The sequence below is a fragment of the Hetaerina americana genome, unplaced genomic scaffold (assembly GCF_022747635.1).
Source record: "Hetaerina americana unplaced genomic scaffold, ioHetAmer1.1.p SCAF_2, whole genome shotgun sequence".
Classification (NCBI taxonomy): Eukaryota; Metazoa; Arthropoda; class Insecta; order Odonata; family Calopterygidae; genus Hetaerina; species Hetaerina americana.
The window spans coordinates 73,364,660-73,385,049 of record NW_027286763.1 but is presented as its reverse complement, the minus strand read 5'-3'; the positions used below and the strand labels follow the sequence as shown (position 1 = coordinate 73,385,049).

General features: G+C 38.2%; 1 protein-coding gene across 1 annotated transcript; it reads right to left on the bottom strand.

Moving 5' to 3' along the window:
* Positions 1-893: 893 nt before the first annotated feature.
* Positions 894-19,243, bottom strand: LOC139687930 (synaptic vesicular amine transporter-like). Its single transcript, XM_071585279.1, has 11 exons — positions 19,234-19,243; positions 17,031-17,149; positions 15,359-15,397; positions 14,522-14,677; positions 12,826-13,098; positions 9,979-10,019; positions 8,937-9,092; positions 6,188-6,331; positions 2,898-3,138; positions 2,504-2,664; positions 894-1,045 (listed from the first exon to the last, which is right to left on the bottom strand). Exons 2-11 carry the CDS (start codon positions 17,146-17,148, stop codon positions 917-919), a joined length of 1,458 nt encoding a protein of 485 aa, XP_071441380.1. The 5' UTR covers position 17,149; positions 19,234-19,243; the 3' UTR covers positions 894-916.
* Positions 19,244-20,390: the final 1,147 nt, after the last annotated feature.

The following is a 20,390-nucleotide window of genomic DNA, read 5'->3' as shown; positions in this document are numbered from 1 at the left end:
TCTGTAAAATTACATTCACCAAGCCTTTATATACATAATCCAGTGGGCCTAGATTTGGTTTTCACTCGTCAGTGAGGTTATCAGATGAGAGAGGAGAGGAGTCAGTCAGATGCCTAAATTGGAAGGGATAAGACAAGTGAAGGGCATTCAAAATCAACATATGGTATACATAATTGTATTTATGTATGTACATGAGGGATTCTTGAATATAATTGTCCTCAGTTTATATCTAATAATTATATCTAGGTTATGAAATGTGTGGCCTGAATTAAAATAAGTAGGCAGTACAACTTCTAGTTTTAATTTTACGTATTGTTCCACCATGTTTCAACTGGCAATATTGAGATTACTCTTTGTTGATTCTACTTGATTATATTCCACCTTAAAAATACCATATATGTAAATGCCAGTAGCTGAATGTATCTTTTTATTAGCCACTTATATGCTTTACTTGCCTGAACATGAGTGCCGATGTTAGGATCCCTAGAAATTTTGCTCCACAACCAACAGAGGGAAAGGTGGTCACTTTATACCCCTTGATATTCCAAGCATTCCTAATTTTGAGCCTACAACCAAATCAGAGTTAATTAAATATTTCCACTTCATCCTACATGTTGTTAAACAATTTAGCATCCATATAATCCAGCTTTAATAGATGAAAACTAAATAATGCCGGAGTTATAGCACATTGATAAGGTTATTATAAAAAATATATTGATCTTTTCTGTGTGCTTCTGACATCATTTCACCGTAGTAAGTGCTGCTTTATTTGTTTCAGTGATATCTAATATTTGGGTTAAATGAATGATCACAGAGTTTTAGCAGGTGAAGCAAATGATCATATTTATTTGAGTTCCTGTAGGACACACATTAAGATTTTGAGACTTAAGTAAACTTTTATGAGGTGTATTATTCCTCAGTCACTGTCGTCTAAATCATAAAATCTATGATATGATGAGAATCTTAGTTTGCTTGGAATCCATGATTTCTGTTCATTGTTTCCTGTCCTGTAATTAGTTGAGGTTGTTGTAGACATGATGATGTTCTGCAAAGGAGAAATTTGTCACATATGAGTAATATTTTTTGAGCATAGAAAATAATTATATATGTATGCATGTGTGTCTGTAGACACACACACACACACACATATATATATATATATATATATATATATATATATATATATATATATATATATATATACATATACATATATACATATATATATACATACATATATATATATATATATGTATATATATATATACATACATACACATACATACATATATATATATATATATATACATATATATATATACATATATATATATACACTCATTTATATAGAAACAGATATAAGAAAAAGGGTTAGGAACACACATAAAGGACGAACAGGAGAGGTGGGGAAGGCGGAATCAAGCAGACCACGAGAGTAATAATATTTCCTAGACCGGGATTTGAACTCTGGATCTTTCCACTTGCTGGGCGGAGGCTCTTAACCACTTAAGCTATCCAGGAAACGTAATTTATACCAAGATCTGCGATGCTTTATGCAACCAAGTGCCCCGATTCTTTGGCCATGAGATGGCGTTAGGGAGCTGTTTCACCCACCAAAGGAGAAATAGACAAGACACACAGAGGAAGGGATAGTAGTAAAGGAATCGTACAACATCATAAAGCATAAGAACAGTGCGTTTCGTGGCACGCATAACCAGAAGAAGAGAGAAGCCATATTTTATATATATATATATATATATATAATACACAAGCATATATGTATATATATTATATAAATGGGGTGGCAGTAGTCTCTAGGATTAAAGCATAGGGCTACTGACCGGAAGGCTCAGGCTCCATTCCCGTGCAAGTCCCACTGCACCCCTCAGCTCCACCCAAGCTCTGTGATTTTTTTCAGATATGGAATCTTCCTGGGAAACAATAACCAGCACAGGAAAAGGAACTGGCCCCCTTACTCTGATGTGTGAATTTCACACACTATCAGACTTAGTACTGGGTGAATTTTACCAAACCGACCTTTGGGTTGATTACTGTGTTGAAGATTTATTTTTATAAAAAGCATAAGCACAGTAATCAACCCAAAAGGTCGTTTTGGCAGGTGATGGTAGATTTCGGCCAGTACTAAGCCGGACAGCATGTGAAACTCACACATGAGGGTAGAGGGGCCAATTCCTTCCCCTGTGGGGTTATGGTTTCCCAGGAAGATTTGGTACCCAAAAAATGATGCAGGGTAGGTACCCACACTTGGGTGGAGCTGAGGGTGCTCAGAAAGGCTTGCCCGGGAATCGAACCTTAGCCCTCCAGTCAGTAGTCCAACACTCTGCCCCTGGACTACCTCGTACCCCTATTTTATTTATTATAAGAGATCAAATACCTATTAATACCTTATAAATAAATAAAAACACCTATTATATTTAAAGAGACCAAATGCCTATTGACTCACTCCATGATACAAATTAACACAGTATGTATGCTTATTTACCTGAGTTTCTTTGTCTTCACCTTTGGGGATAGAGTTGTTTGTTATCTCTCTCTGCTGGAGGATCATTAAAAGGGGGCAGTATAATATATTCAGCAACCCAACAGTTCTCATTAGCCATGGGAAGCCAACCAAGTATACCAGCTCTCCTCCCAGAATTGGACCTGTAAAAGAGCTTTGGAAGAGTCATTTCCATGGAAATGGTGGAACTTGACATGAATAAATGAAGTCCTTTGTTAGTGAAGAATTTAATTTTGAGCAAACTGATGTATGTATCCAAATATTGGTATTAGCGGCAAGAAAATAAGAGTAGATTGATGAAACAAGATGCTGGAGGAAAAAATCCAGAAGAAATTCTGGATTTTTTTGTTAGCCTTCAAATATTTTATTAACTTACCTAAGGAGTATGCCAAACTAACAGCAGTTTGCTGCAGAGCATATACTGTGGCATACTGAGCTGCAAACACTCCTTCATCTCCTTCACTTGATTTTTGAATGGTTCCAGAGTTATGATTCTGCAGATTGCATTCCACCAAAAGAGCTAATAACGGCACTAGTGCGGAGTCAACTGCCCCAATTCCTAAACCAATCCCAAAGTGTGGACCAATCAACTGCCCCATGCTGGTAGATGAAGCGACCTGATAAGTGAAGTACATGACGATAAAATTTAATATTGCACAAATACGATGTCAATGATACCAGTGACAAGTAGGCCAATAGGTTAAAAAATTTATTTGAATGTGATCTTATTTCTGAAAGTACAATCCTGTTTTTCCCTTTGTATATACAATATGCATATTGAATTCTTTCATGGTTTTAATCACTAGTACTTTGATACCTTTCATCACTTTTATTTAGTCACTCATTGTGTTATAATGGTTGTATTGAACGTTTTGCTAAGTCTACATGTTTCATATTGACAGTCGTATCACATCTCAATTTGTCAACTTAAGTTTGTTGAAATATGTACTCTATCAAACATTTAGTTATTGTAGAATTAGCTCTTTTTTATCACACTTCTTTGCTTGTTGCCTCTCCCAATAGTTTAACTCTTTATTAATAGACTTTATGCTAATATTTTAAAGAAACACTTGGAAATTTTAAATGCATTAATGTATTTTACAAAATAATTTTCAATCAGAATCATTTTTTATTAAAACAATAATGTCATTAGGACATGCCATACTTCAAGGACTGTCCATGAAAATTAGGAATGATTGATTGATGACCGTAATTGAAGCTCTTCTGGGTCAGTTTTATCTTGGATAACGGGTGTATATTAAAAGAGAATATATCAGTGCACGTGTGTTTGTCAGCAAAAATTAACTTTTGCTCTATTCAAATTTGAATAATGGAGGTACCTGAGTGAAATGAAGTAGGAGCTGCTGTTTAAACCATGATAATCAAACTTTGATTACATTTTTGTTCCATTTCACTTGTTATGGCACTTGAGCGATCAGATGAAGATAGAGATGTCATTTCCCTAAATTTTTTCCTAGTCTTTAGTTTAATTCTAGTAGCTTCAATTTTTTCTTAGGATATGCACATGCCCTAGATTGTAACCAAGTACTTAATTTACACATGTAGTTGATTTTTCCCGACAATATTTAATTATTTTGATAAAAAAATTAATTACTCCATAAATATTTAATAGAATTACCAACAATCAGAATCTATTCAAATTCAAAATAAGATAACCTTAAGAAATTACCTGCAAAAGAATTGGTTTCATAATGATTTTCAGCTGAACTAATTTTTTAGGCTTAACAGTTCTGATGCATAATTAAAATGATGAAAAGAAGATGAAAGGGAGGGGAATTACTTCAAAGTGTGATTTTAAGTATTAACTGTTTCAGGTTAAGGTGAGTCATGCAAGGGTGGAAGTACCATATAAGTTTTGACTAGGCAAAATTTAGGAAACTAATAAACTCTATGGTTTCAAGCTTCACTTGATGGAAATTGTATATAAACTTAAAATAGACTACCAATCCTCCTCAACATGCCCACCTTTTGGTCATTGTGATGCCATAATGGCTGTGCATAAAATTGATGCTACTCCTGATCCTATTTTGTACTCCAACCTTAACATTTTTTGTACCTGAAGATGCCATATCATGGTGAAAGACCTTGAGCCATTAAGTAATATTTTGTGGAATAGTATAGTGTTCTTCTTTTATTGATTTATTGGGAAATCAGTTCTAAGAAATTAGAAATCTACTGTGTGTCATAATGTCAAACATGGTGGGGAGACCATAGTTTAGAGAAAATGAGGGCTAGAATTAGCTTATAAATGAGATGTATAGGAGGGTATAACCTGAAACCCCAGAAAATTGCATTTTAAGTGCTTCTCAAAAACATGCAAGGACCAAGATACGAATGAAAAATCTGCATTATCTTGATATTAAAACCTTATCCTCTAAGCAGGAAGGCAGCTGTTGGATAAATTTTACCCACTTTTAATGAAAAAGATTTGAGAATGAATAATTTTGTTTATTCCACTTAGTGTCATTAATGCAATTATCACTATATAATTGACATGGTGTATGTTTCAACTGTATTTAAAGCAATACTCTGATGCTTATTGATACATTTGTATAAGTGCTAGTGTTTGAACACCTCTAGTTGAGCTAGAAAGATGATATTACATTGTCCTTAACATGAGTCTTTATGTGGTATTCTGAGGAAAACATTTGAAGTAAGGGAACACTTTGAATGGAACCTAGTGGAGTGAGAGGAAGACAAAAGATAAATGAAGGTTCCTCACTAATAATGCCATCTATCACCCAACCCCTTTTACTGTGCTGTCTTCAAATGCATATTTTCCACAGGTTCCAATGGCTTAGTTTCCAAAATAAATAATACTGAATTTGAAACTTTTACATGAACTAACATGTAGAAGTATATGGGGCACGGCTTCATTTTCTCTCTGCTAGTGTCGATTGAGGTGTTTTCAAGAAAAATAAATCTTGATCGATCATAGCATATACACAACACAGTCACTGACATGATAGTTGAAATGGTATTAATTTCTGAGTCACCTGGGGGTATTTTTTCTTTTTGGTGCTTAAAAAGGGACATGACACTTGCGTAGGTTATGTACAAATTACATCCTGGCCACCCAAATCCTCATAACTATCCATAAATCGCAAATGAGCAATGGGATCCCAATAAATGATTATGGTTTTATGATACTAGCTGTTCCTCCCATACCAGTACCAATAACATAAAATCATACTCTTAATTACATATGAATACAATCTCTCCACAGGAAATCAGGCTCAAAAAGATGATCCCAGGATTGTTGGGAGGGTGAAGTACATTGATGAGAGGGAAAGTAAGGAGGGGTATTGGTGCGGGCAGGGAATGGATAAGAAGTGGATAGAATAAAGCTGTTATAATGGTGTCCAAAATCTTCCCATGGCCAATTTTCCAAGGTAGCAACCCTCCCTCATCGGTAATGAAATTAACATCATGAGTAGGACATTTGCATACGAATTGGTAGATAGAACAATTGTCATTGGGCCCCATTGAATAGAACTGCAAGAGACATATCTCAAAGCAAGTGAAGATATTAGATTGAATCTCATTGCATAAATATCATTGAAATTAATACCCCATACTAAAGCAACTGATACACCCATGCTTAATATAAATTTATGGAATTAATTTATTTTTAGAGGCACTTACCATTATTGCTGATACTCCCACCAGCAACATGGCTGCTGTAGCAACTTTCCATCTTCCAATGTGAAAGGCAAAACCTCCCAGGAAGTTGGTCCCAAGAAGATACCCCAGGCTATCTGGGATGAATACCATTCCTATTTGCCATCTCTATTTTTGGATTAGGTAATAAAAAAGTGTGTCATTAGAATAACACCAGAATTACTTTTTCTTTTCCCAATATAGATTCTCTTGAGTACATGACAGCATCAATACCTTATTCATTTATATAATTGGTATGTCCCATGCATAAAAATACTTTTCATTTGTCAATTTCATTCATGCCTGTATAAAATGACCAGTAATAATTAAGAAAAAATCATGTTGAATTTATATGTGCCCACTTATCATTTGTCAATTATTAACTGTGATATTTCTATTTGGTAGTATGATAATGCATATACCTTCAACAGAGCTTCAGAGAGCCTCATATCAAAGAAAATCTCAAAGCTCCACACAATCTACATTTAACTTAAATGCCAGAGGTAATAATCTGGAGCAGGCAGTAGAGTTAAGACGCGTTGTGCGTAATTTGGATGAAAATGGGAAATGTATAAGAAAAATTCAGAGTAAAGAGCAATGCTGAAAGAAGCTTTCATGAAAAGGGTGGAATTTGAAGAGACACCTTAAATAAAGGGATAAAGAAAAAAGTAGTAAAGACTAATATGGAGTGTAAGGTTGTATAGATTAAAGACCTGGTCTTTAACAGATGAGCTAGTATAAGAGGCGATTGAGATTAAGTGATGAAGAATGGAGAAAATAAGTGGATGAATGATGAAGCCTGATGCAGGGTAAAAGAAAAGTTTCCTAGGTGAAGATTTAAGAAGGCAGAAAGTGGGTTGAGGAGAAATCGAGAGGTAGTGTGACCCTTATGAATGTGATAGATGCAAGAATATGGGACAATTAGAGGAAAGGATGGACAAGAATAGGTTTTTTGATTGACATGAAGGTGGATAAAAATTTACGTAGAGCTAAAGGGGTGAATATGTAATATAGAGTGAGCAAAAGGAAGTCCATGTAAAATTTAATATGTAACAGTTGTTAGGAACCATCCGAAAGCCATCTACTTTAAATTGGTTCATTACCTCTGAATGAGAAATTAATAAAACACCTATAACCCATTGTTCAATAAGTCCTGGGCATCGTTCAATAAGTTCTGGGACTAACTAAGAAAACAACATTTGTTTCGCAAAATTCATTTTTATTCATCAACATAATCACCTTCAAGAGCTATACAATCATTACAACGATTTTCTAAATTTTCAATACCATGCTTGTAAAGTGATTTGTCCTTGCCCTCAAAATAAGCTGCAGTTAGAGCAATGACTTCCTCATTTGAGCTAAATCTTTTTCCCTGGAGCATCTTTTTGAGATCAGCAAACAGCCAGTAGTTGCTGGGCCTAGAGCTGGAGAGTATGGTGGGTGGGGAAGCTGATTGAAGTGTAACCCATTCAATTTGGCCATTGTTTTCATTGACTTGTGGCACGGTGCATTATTGTCTTGATGAAAGATGATGTATTTCTTCTTCATTATGGTCATTTTTTTGCAATTTCGTCCTTTTGGAATTTAATAGTCACTATTAATAGATTTTCCCTTTTCAAGGTAGTCGATGTAAATTATTCCTTCCCCATCGCAAAATATATCCTGTTCAATAAGTCCCAGGACTTCTTGAATGATGGTCTATGTGCATGCTTTCTTTTGAATTACCATTGACACAGTGGCATACGCTGCTAGGTTGGGGAGAGGACACGGGTAGGCAGTGGTGTCCCCAACCTTCATAGTTTTACCTCACAAATGTCATCAAGGATTACTGATTTTCAATATTAATTTCAAGGGAGCAGAGGGAAGGGTCTTGGCTTAGTCTATGTCAAGGATGGGTATAATATCTCTTTAACTTCACCATATTCTGCAGAACGCATAGGCTTCGGTGAAAGAATTTAGGTGTGGAAGACCATCACATTTAAATTCTCTTTCCAACTCACAAGGTCTGACATCTTCATCTCAAGCCATACACTCTACGAACCTCTCTCTCATATTCCTTACTATTTCGTATTAAAAAAACTAAACACCCTGCTTCTCACCATCAGATACTCTCACTTACTGTCCCTCTCCACATTTCCTCCCTTCCATTCAGGCCACTATGCAACCCCCATTACCACCTCATCACTCTGGAAAATATATTGTGCTTAACATTTGGTGTCACTTGAAAAAACAGGAAGTTTACCTCTCTTGCCGAACTAATGCTGACTGCTCTTGGTTGCCTATTTGTTAATCAAAAACATTTCTAGCAGCCAAGACCCTTTATTTTGTGCCATAACTCAATTTATGTTTTCATTTGGCTGAAGAAACAAAAAATTGAATTTAAACTCAGCATGCACTCAAAAGTATACATGAAACATTTAGATACATGGATATTAAAATATGCCAGCATGTTAAAATTATGGTTGTCTAGTGTCACACAAAACCAATGCCTAATTGTGAACTCTAACTAGGGATTGTGCCTTACAAGAGAATTACAAGTACTTTTCATAGGAATAATATACACTGTATACCCTTGCCTAATTGAAGTTTTATTTGTTCATTTATTTATTTCAAGTCTTTTTTTTTTGGGTGAGATTAAGACTTTATAGTCCCTTCTTCCACCTAACCCTTAATTTACTTACACTTATAACTCGAGGAGCTTGAAATTACTACTGTATCATAGTCTTTACCTTACCTTTGGCTTGATGGTGTCCATTAACCATATGGGCAAGCAAGGCTCTAGGATTGACATGGCTGATGTGCTCACCCAAATTGCTCCGATTGTTACCAACACCTTCCAGTTACGCAGCAAATTTGGTACATTCTTCGATGCTTCAGACAGAACTGGTCTCTGCACAGGAAGGTTTTACAATTAGAGTCAAGTCTGGTATTTACACAGTTGATACACACAGCAAAATGAAGTTTAATTGGAATAGAGAAGTAATTAGTTAGAAATTCATTGACTGGCAACCAGGGGTATGTCTAGAAATTGGGTAGAAGTCAGACTGTTTTTCCACATAAGGAGATAGTGTTTGAATAATTACCATAACCTTTGTCAAAATGATCACCATTCTTAATTTTTTAAGTTATAAAAACTGGCAAGTTACTTCATGTTCAAAACTTGTTGGGTAGCATCATTGTGGCTCAATCACTGAGACCTTTTCATGATCTGAGAAAACTGCCCTTTGATCCATTTTAGTAGCTAGTCATCAGACTTTCTTGGTGACTTTAAATGCCTAAAATACTGACACTCATTTAATTTTATGTCCTTTATAATCAGAGTTGTCTCTGCTAAGTATTAATAGACATTCATAGAGTATGAATAAATAAAAATTGCAACCTTAAAATGCAACCCAATTGCAACTTTAATCAACACACAGTCACTTGAATTTTTATACATTCCAGAATAAAGGAGGTGCCAGCTCCTTTCCTGGGTCCCCTATGATTTCCCCTAACATTCTGGAATTCCAAATCACAAAGCTTGCATTAACTAGGGGAGTGCATACAGGTATACAGAGTTATCAGTAGGTTTGAATCAAGGTACTCTTGTCAATAGCCAAATGCATTTTGCTACCATTGTGTCATTAACATGAGCATACAAAAAGCAAATCCAACTCTTCAAACATATATCTCCTTTCTCTAAGAGCAGATGAGTTCCTACTTAAGCATGCTTCACATTTGTGGTAAATGCAATTATAGCATTTTTCAGCTCAACAGGGATGGGATTTTATACTTACTTTTGGAATTGGCTTCAGGTCAAGAAAAAGAAGCTGGAGAACTGTAATACCAAATCAATATCAAGTTACTATTATTGCAAGTAAAGTGTTGTATTAAGTTCCTATGCACTATTTTCTCTAAGTCTACATATAATTCTGCATGTCACCTCTGGTATATATATTATACTAACTACTGAAGGGCATCAGTAACTTCTCCATGAGATTTATGACTGATATTAGGGATCAAATATATGATTTATTTTGATAATTATCTTTAATGAGGGCACTGATAGTCAGGGCAAGAGAGAGCCAAGTATCCTCTCCTACATTCTCAGTAATCTCATAGTTTTCAGATAGATTATGATTTACTCTAATAATCCAAAAATCATGTAAAGCAAATGGGAGAAAATGATACCCTTGTCAATAGAGCAGAGATTTAAATAAAAGCTAATGATTAATGAGCAAACTTAATTTGTTTGGAGCCCCACAATTGTCCCTCAATTTCATTCTTTCAGTACTCCTGTTCTAATATATTTTCAACTGCTGTGATCACTAGTTGTGCATGAGAATTCCTATGCTATGCATATTATTATTACTTCATTGCATCAAAATAAAAATTGATATTAAATATGATTATTGTCACCCAAAATTTAACATTATGCCACACTGTCTTCCAAAGTAACTTGTCCTTGGATAAACCCCTAATTTATTTGCAAGGCAAAACTTGAACACAAAGCTTCTGGGTGATCAGGTCTATCTATTTCTTGATAACTGATTGGCTGTTAGCATAATTGCTAACTCATGTGAATTCATCAGTCTGTTTCTATTACCTAAATGTGATCTTACCTAACTCTATAATTTATACGGTCAAAATTACGTCCTAGTTTCTGTTTCGCACTTATAAAGCTTATATTTTTCCAGTCAGTTGTCGCCAGTTTAGGAAATATAAATGGCATCTAAAAGTTTTCAATAAAACCTAATTGATGTGACATGCGTACATATGTTTTAGGTGAGAGGCCAGTGACCCAATTGCTTCCCATAGAAGAACAAAAGTTAACAGGTTCCTAGACCCCTTCAGGCATTTGTGTTGTGTTCCAATGAAATGCTTTTGGTTTTGAATATTTTAATGTTTAGAAATGTTTTATAGTTACCATGTATTGACATGGCAAAAAATGGAGATAGGATTCTTTTAATAATGTTGATTTCAGTGCAATAAGGAAGTCATGCACTTTGCTTTATTTGATACCTGGTGCCTAGTACCTCAAAACTCTTGTGTACTCAAGACTCTTGATAACCTTGGCTTTAAAAATTGTAATACAATGGATAAAAACGAGATAGGCAAGACCGTAAATTTGATTGGCACTAGGTTTGTAAAGGGGGGGGGGGTAAAACAAAGTTACAAGTAAGAGGAAAGATAGGAAATACACACTATGTCACTTGGGTGTGTTTTTGGAAACAGTGACCCATGTACACCTCAGTCACACACAAATAGGCAAAATTAATAAAAAATGAAACAAAATTACAACCACTCAATCACTAGGGTGTGTTAATAACAACAGTCACTCTCGTGAATCGCATTTACACACACACTCAGGGTTTGCAAGGATATCTCCTATGCCAGGGACCCGTTGTACTCACACAGGAATAAAAACAATAAAAAAAGAAAAGGCCCACGTTCCCGTTCGCAATCACTCAATTACTCGGGTGTGTTAGACCTTTGTGGATCGCACTGACTCACTCGTTCAGGATCTACAAGGATTCCTTCTATGCCAGCGACCGATTGAGATATACATGGGTCACTGTTTCCCAAACACACCCAAGTGACCTAGTGGGTATTCCCTATCTTTCCTCTTACTTGTAACTTTGTTTTACCTCCCCCCATTTACAAACCTAGTGTCAATCAAGTTTACGGTCTAGGCTATTTCGTTTTTATTGCTTCAGGACCGTAGGTACGATCATTTTATATTGGATATTTTGGTGGTGCTTTAGGTTGAGGCCAGAATGGATTATCAAAATAGCATCAGCATTCACCCGACATACTCAAGGACTCTGTTTACCTTCCGTCCAGGAAGCATTGCTGTGTTTTGTTTATCCATACTATACACGGCTGCAATTGATTTCTGTAATGCATTGTTATCCCTAAAATCAATCGTAACGTTTTATATACAGTTTTACGGAGCATATTAATTGGAATAATTAGAATAATTATATGTTATAGCATCACATTTTTAAAGATTAAAAGAAGCTACATCACCGTTTTGTTAATCCAATCGAAACAGGCAGCTGCATCCAATAGCGATGCCATTTTCACCGCGGGGTTTCTATTATGGAACTTCTGAATCAACAGGTTTAGAGTTAAAAATGGTATCCATTGATTTAGCATTTTGGCTACTAAGATCGATTTCCTCCTCGAGCCACAGGTCGTAATTTGACGCCGATAAACCCCATTACACTCGACTAGTTGGGAAGGAAATGTTCAGCTAACGAATCGATGTCCGCGTCCGCGCCGGGCACTACCAATGTGTCTTAAGGCGGAGCCTAATCTATAGGATAAGAATTGCAATATTGTTCGGCTCGAGTGTGTGAACCATACAATTTGACTTATGATATTTTTATGCCATTTTTAATAACCTAATTCGCTCAAAAAGAAAAGTCCATGTTAAACGAAAACATGACGTAGTATTCGTTGGAGACAATTGATGAATGAAATGGTTGAAGTTAATATAATGGACTGAGTTCGAGTATTTCTGCTGAATTTTTAGGTTTATGCCTGGCATAGCCTTTAAATGGAGGGCTGTTTTATTTCGACGAAGGAACATTTACGATAAATTCCAGCAATACGTTCCGATAAATAAGGTCAGTACTTACCAGTGTCTATTGAGACAAGAACGGCCACGACAAGGAAGGGCGTTTTCTTCCCCCCGGTGAAGTCGTAGAGGAGACCGCCAAGAGGATAGCCGAGAAGGACGCCCAGGGCTGTGGCACCAAGTACGACACCCATGATCTTCCCCCGGGAGCCTCCCTCTTCCGGATAGCGCTCTGCCACCAGGCACATGCCGGCCACGCCAATGCACGCCGAGGCGATCCCCTGGAGAGACCTGGCCACCAGCAGCCACGCGTAGCGTCGGGCGAAAGCGAACACTGAAAAGAGGAACATAAGAGGACGGCTTGAATGGGATTGACCAATTGTGCAACATATACATGCGTTCATTTCTTAAGCAACTAAAATTTTCCTCCACGGTCGATTACTATTTAGAAGGGGAACAAACTAAGCGCGTAAGAGATCCGGCTGTATACTCTTTTGAGAGTCCTGATATATTATTAAAAGATGAAAAACACCAAATTATTATTTTTATTATTATTATTGATATTCTACGATTTAAGATAGAATTTATGGGCACAGAAAGTACAAAGGTACAACGGTAAATTTCCTTGCCTTTCCTACAAAACACAATTTGGTATCCAACACTACAATAAACCCCTCTTCAATTCCACATATTTCCTTCCGCCCATCACTCTATCCTATTCGTACCCCTTACTCACTTGCCCAACGTTCTCCCATCTATCACAGTCTTCAACATCCCTTTGCCAATCAAAATTAGTCACAAAGAAACAGAAATCTAAATCAGACGCTCATTAATAAATTCACGTTTCGGACCTAAAGGACCTCCCTCATCCTGTTTTCTGCATAAAGTAGAATTACGGTTGACACGAAACGTATGAAAACTGTGCAAGCTTCTCCTGTTAATCTAACTTTTCGTGAGCCGAAGCCATTGGTGAAGACAAGCTGGAAAGAGTAAGTGCAGCCACATAAATTAATTATTTGTAGATCAAAACATGTATTAGTAATGTTGAAGGCAAGAAAATACTGAAGAATGAGACAAAAATAGTCATTAAAATTTGTTTGCTGAAGGTCACACGACACGTTTAGGATGAATCGTTTCATGCGAAGGCGAATCAGGCTAGTACGTGCTTACTGTTCCGCAACTTGTGAAATAAATTATGTTGAAATATAAAATACGATCACATAAAGGATCTTAAGAAGGTTCTCATTTTGCCAAAGAGGGAAGAGTTTGAAGGAATACTTACATAAATGAGTTCGGTTGAAAAATTTATTGATTGTAGTACCAAAGAATAGGGCTGGGATACGCACCCGTGTGAATACACGCGTGCAAATGGGTTGGGATGAATAAATATACCTAAATCCACAAGATAATATCAATTAACTCAATTTCAGGGTTTATTATGACTCAAGTTTAGGTCGTAGTGAATAATGAAGTCCAATTTTTATTTTAAACAGCGACCGCAAACGGATGTATTAATCAACTAAAAAAGTGATCCGTAACGCATGGAAAATGACGTGGTTCAGTCCAATATTCACAAAAATGCTCCTCGACCGATTTAATTCACCCAAACCCACTTAAGAGACAGATATTCAAGTAACACACAGGAAATCCGCCTCGCTCTCGCTGAGAATGTTAATTACTGGAGTAATCAATCTTCTGGTTGACGGACCATGGCTTAATGCTTGCCACAGAAGGAATTTAACTCAAAATGGCCTTACGAAGTGAAGACAGGAGCAGGCAGAGGGATCCGACGAACAGCGGGATTTGATGTCCTGTCCTACTCATGAGTACGCCGACCACAGGATTGATCACCAGCTGCACCACCGCTTTGGACGACAGCAGGATGGCAACTCTTCCATTCTCCCCCAAAAAGTCTCTTCTTCCCAGGATACCAAAGGCCAGAGAGGAATTCCTGTGTAAAGAGCATAATAGATGGTTTAGGGGCATGCTCAGACATGCTCTGACATACCTTATGCTCTTAATTTTCAAAATTTTCAAGTGTACTGTAGATTCAAATCTTGCATCTAAAATTGAGACTGAGAATTATGCAGCTTTAATCCTCGGGAACGAACAAGGAAATAAACTAACTCCCCACCCTCATGCGTCTATTTTGCATGCTATATAGGGAGGGCTTATCACAAGCTGAGCTCCACCCTCGCCTTTCAACCCATCATTCGGTTTGATTACTGTAGTTATTTTAGGATAGTATCGTTGTTGGCCATAGCTGACTGATTGGTAAATAAATACCAGTTCCGATTTGGTAATGATATACGCTCTTGGGTCAGGAGGAAAAATAACATTCAAGCAGTCGAACATGAGGATATTGGATGTTTTATTTAATTACCCAATTGTCATCCTGATTCTCTCGGTGGCGTCTGTTTCGTTTCGGTCCAATTCTCCGTCTGAGAGCTCTTGGCGATCATGACCAGGGCCCCTCCAGCCTCCCCAGTCCTCAGTAAGTGCATCAGCATCCTGGATTTGCGGTAGCATCCAAGACTCGGAGTCGGATATGTTTTGAGTCGTCTGATCCTTCGAGCCTTGTACCTGTTGCACACTTTCTTCGAGGTTGTAAAGGTATTCCGGAATAATGGGAACTGCAGAAGAGTTTGATTGGTTTTACTTATTATATAATTCCGTACATTCATACTAACATGTGAAGTTGGTGACTCATTAATATTACGATAATTTGTCCATAAAAATCATATTTAGAGTGAATGGTGATTTTTACAACCTGGAATTAAAATTATTTAATCCAATGGCTAGGGAATTTTGACAAAATATTTGTCATAATTTCCTCCATAAATTTTTTTAATAAGGGACATTCCAAATGAATATTCAGTTAACAATGGTTTTATCGGTAGCAAAACTATTACTGTGGCTCCAAAGGTTGGTCAGCGAGGAGAGGAGATAAAGATGGATTGGAGATCGTTCAGTTGTTGTCACGGACGAGGAAAAAGAAAATAGAATGGACGGTAAGGCAGACATAGGAAGATATTATAGGCTACATAGGGAGAGGAAAATGGCTATTAGAAACATTTAAAGCCGGCAGGAAAATTGAATGGAAGATATGTGAAAATGCTATCGAATTTAAAGACATTGAGGGCTGAATGTTGGAGAAGCGAGGAATAGGAGGACTTACACCTATATCTCCGCGGTAGACAACTATTGATTATAATTGATAAGTCCTAGGCGCAGGGGAAGTATGATGTCAAAATCCACGTCCTTACTTAAGATATATGACACTCAAAGAGGTTCGGCGACTTCGAGTGGTTCATTTTTTTAGGGGCTGAAAATCATGCTCGTTTGCGCCGACTATGCACCGAATAAAAGTCTAATTCCAAGGGGCCTTTGAACGAGACTAAGTTTAAACAACATTTTATTCATTCGATTCAATTGTTTAACTAGGAAATATTTGCCTGTAGGCATCTTATATTCTTATTATTCACGAAAAAAGCCTCATTTTTTGGAATGTCGCTAAACTTATCCAAAGATTTTGCGAAGTTCGTTTTTGTCCTGGGTGAATTCTTCTAGGAATTGCACCGTGTCAGATCAACAGCCATTAAGGCTGTCGACTTGTATGAAAGACCTGACTCGATGACTGACTGTCCTGAGAAGAATTCACCCAGAACATATCAAAAGAAAGCTCAAAATCCTTCACCAGTCGTTCATGGTCTGCTTTTATTATCGTGGCGTAAGAATACTTTTAGCAGCTTTCAAGTGAAAGATTTTAAGGGTGTTGCAAGAAAAAAAGTTGAGAGGAAACGTCTATGAGTGTTGAAATTCTTCATGCTGTGATGGGAAACTTAGAAAAAATACTCCACGGTATTTGATTACGAACGAATGGCAGAAATTCTGGGATGAATTATACCAATGGGGTGTAATTCATCCCAGAGTTGCTGCCTCGATGTAAGCGAAGCATCGGGGTTTGATCTTCTTGGATAACTCATTGATAAACGAAGGTAGATCTCTGAGATGACAATTTTCTCAAATGGGACCCGCACCGATCCCTACTTTATTTTATCGATCTCTTTAACGAGAATATCTCGAGAAAAGGCCATAGCTCATAACACTGGATAGTGAAGCAATTAAATCCTCTAGGGTTTTTCGAAATAATGGAGTGACGGAGTGAAATGGAATGTTTTTCACCTCCCAGATTGTAAACCTTTACAAATGGTATCATGGACCACGTTGGATATGTTCAGCAAATGAATGTTTTCCGCAACTTACCGACAATTGTGAGAAGTATGTTGTCCAAGAACATTGAAATGTACACTATAAATATCAGAGTTCTGCTGGATTGGTTCCACTGCTCCGTAGACAGCTCATCTCTCACGGAGGAGACCATTCTGAAAAACAGAGATATGCGGTATTACTTGGGAGTATTTCCGACAACTGAGGCCATTCGCACCATTAGGAGTGGATTAGAATTTTGTAAGCGGTGGATAAAGTGTGGATAGAAACACGAAGTCTGCATTAGCCTTCTCTAATTACGAATAAGGTTCAACGCCCAGGCGCCAACTCCAGACGGAGTAATAATGGAAATTGATGAAAGCGTATAAAACTTCCTTTGATTAAGGAAACTACGTAGGAATATTTACAAAAATTTATTTAAGTACGTATCAAAAGTACCGTAATAAATTTATTGTGAAAATATACCCAAGTAGTATTCAGTGATCATGAGTGTTCACCAGTTTGAGCCTGCGATCATTGACTTCAGCATGGGTCCTTACTTTATAATGCTACCCTTGCAGTTCTCTCCAAACGGCAATAAGTTAGAAGGACACAAATGAAAAATCCGTCATCACATACGTTAATCCTAAGCCGCTGAGGCTGAACTTAAGCCCTCGGGATGGAAGCCTGTACGCAGTCATTCCACAGGTTTGCAGGATTTTTTTTAATAGAATAGGAGTGTTGCTTCAGTTATGTCTTATGAATAGGTTCTTGAATTCAAGAGTGGATTCACAGTCAATTTACAAAAAATATCACACAGTAATCAAGATTGGTACATGCAAAAATGCACGATGTTGTAAATAACAGAGCTATAAATATTAACAGTAAGATATCTTTTTACTTCGTGGTTGCCCGACTCTAGTCGACTCGACTTATCGCAGGATGACGAAGCCCTGTTCTCATGATGAAATGATTTCATTCCATAAGTCACTAGTAAAGAATGCGTGAATACAATATATGCGCCACAGCATGACCTTTAAAGTAAAAAAATCTCATTTTTGCCTGTCTAATCCATTAAATTTAGTCTATTTGTTTTAAGCTGAGCTAGTAGTTTGCAGAGTTTAAATCTAGCTTATTTTTCACTCTGAATTTCCTGAGTAGTTATTAATAGTTCCATTTAAGCTTGAAGTTTCAAGAAGTATAGGGATTTCTGGCCACTCCCCTCTCCTTCCTTATGAATGATGATTTGCCAGTTCACTGTAATCGTCTTCCTTCATTCAACTCTTTACTTCATATCACGTCTTTCATTTCTCCTCTCCTTTTTACTTCTCTTCTCTTCCTCTCCATGACCCACTCAAATCCTCTAAGATGATGTACTGCATGAAATGTACAAATGGACTTAGGTTCCTCTGGATTATTAATAAATTTCATGCCATGCTCAAAGCTTATTATTGGTGGCATTACTGATAATATTGAAATTATTTTACAAATTTCATCGAATATATTCACGATAATGAAAATATAATATATATATAACATGCACTAATGGTTAAATAGAGTCGCATTAAAAATGCTTACATTCATTTTTATGGTTTAATATTTTTCATTATTGTAATTTTTTAAGGTAATCGAACAGTGATGTTAGGAAGTCTGTTTTAAGCGATGTCCGATGCATTTCGCATGGATAATGGAAGAATAGGGGCGTGAAGAACCGTAACTCTTTGAGAGCCTGGGAGAGCAACTTTCTCACAAAATGATTCGAGCGGACATAAAAACTGACCAATCCTCAATAAGTGGTATTGTTTCACAACCTAAAATAACAGGCAGTTAGTGTATTTTCACATTTAATATTTCATCCCAACTACGTTGCCAAGAGTAAACTGGTGACACTGTGGTTGTGCCATTAAAATGACAATGGACAGTGACGATATTCGGGATAAAAGAATGAAGGTGAAAAATCCGATGAATCAGCTTATTTTTCAAGATTAGTGAAATTTATTAGTGAAATATAATTAATGAAACTGTCACCAAATAAATTAATGCTGAAGGTTTTTCCAATCCTGAAAAAGTGCTGCAGCCAAAGGGATGAGCGAGCGAGCGAGCAGATCACGACGTTTTGGGTCCATTTCGAGTGGAATTGGTCGCCTAGCAACCCTCGCTCATTCGTGGTGACGTTCGTTATTTTTTCCGTTACCTTGGCAAGAGAGGAGGAGGATGAAGAGGGGGAGGAGGAGGAGGGCGAGAGGGAAGTGCCACTCACCTGTTGAGCTGCGTCGATGTTCTCCTCCTGACTCCTCAGACCCCTGCGCCACAGTTTCGCCGCGTCTCGGATCGGGACCCCGGGGTGATTTTGATGACCTCCTTGAAAAATCGTCTCACTTCAGCACACATCCTCCACAGATTTGACAGTGGAAGCTCGGCGGCCGCGCGGCCGTCGAGGTCGCATCTGTGGACGCCGGGGGCACGCACTATGTCTCCCGGTGGGAAGTTTGGACGACGCAACCCTTCCGCCGTTCCCGTCCTCCGCCGGAGAAGGGATGTAAAATGGGAGGACGAACGCACCTTTCAGTGCCTTCTTCACGCCACCCCCACTCCTTCAACCTGCCCACCGTTTGAAACCGTCACGACGCCCTCCACCCCCCTGCTTGCGACAGTTCTCGGACGGTGGCTGGGAGAGGGGGGGGGGCATTTAACAGAAGATGTAAAAAAAGGGGAACCTGACCGTACGCGCTTTGCGTTTTTCAATTGTTTTTCGGGACCCGGAAAAAGTCTCGACGTGGGTGGGAAGTGGAGGGGATTGGGATCTCCATTGGAGGGAAGGCCCTCGTGCTCGACGCATGCGCTTCCTCCTACGCCATCCTCACGGATCTTTTTTCAGCTCTCTCACTCTAATGTGATGGATAGTGTAGGTTGGTTAGAGCCAGCCCCATTTTGAGGGGGAAAAAACCGACGACGCTCCTGGGTCCCGCAGGTTAGTCGGGGGAGTGGGAGGAGGAGGTTATCTCCCCGCCCCACCACCCCATTTTGTCCTCCTTTCGGCTCATGTAAAACCCTCAACTCCACCCAACTCTGAGGTCCCCGGGGCTATCCCCCCCACCCACCCTTACACTAAGCTTGCGTGTGGGGGCGGGGGGTCGGAGCGCGTAGGCGAAGCAGGGTACGCACGCAGCTAGGGCTCTAGGACCGCTGTATCTTGCTGGCCTCCGACACGGGAACCCGGGTGGAGGAGCGGGGGAGAGGAGGAGAGAGATGGTGGTGGCAACAGGTGGGCGACTCTCCCCGATCTCCTCCCCCCCCCTCTATCCCCCTCCAACCTCCAGAGGTTGCCGTTTTTCGTGCGGGAATCGGAGTGTGTGGAAAGGGTCTGGAGGATGAGATTGGTCCGAAAAAAATAAGGGTCAAGACGGTGACACGGAA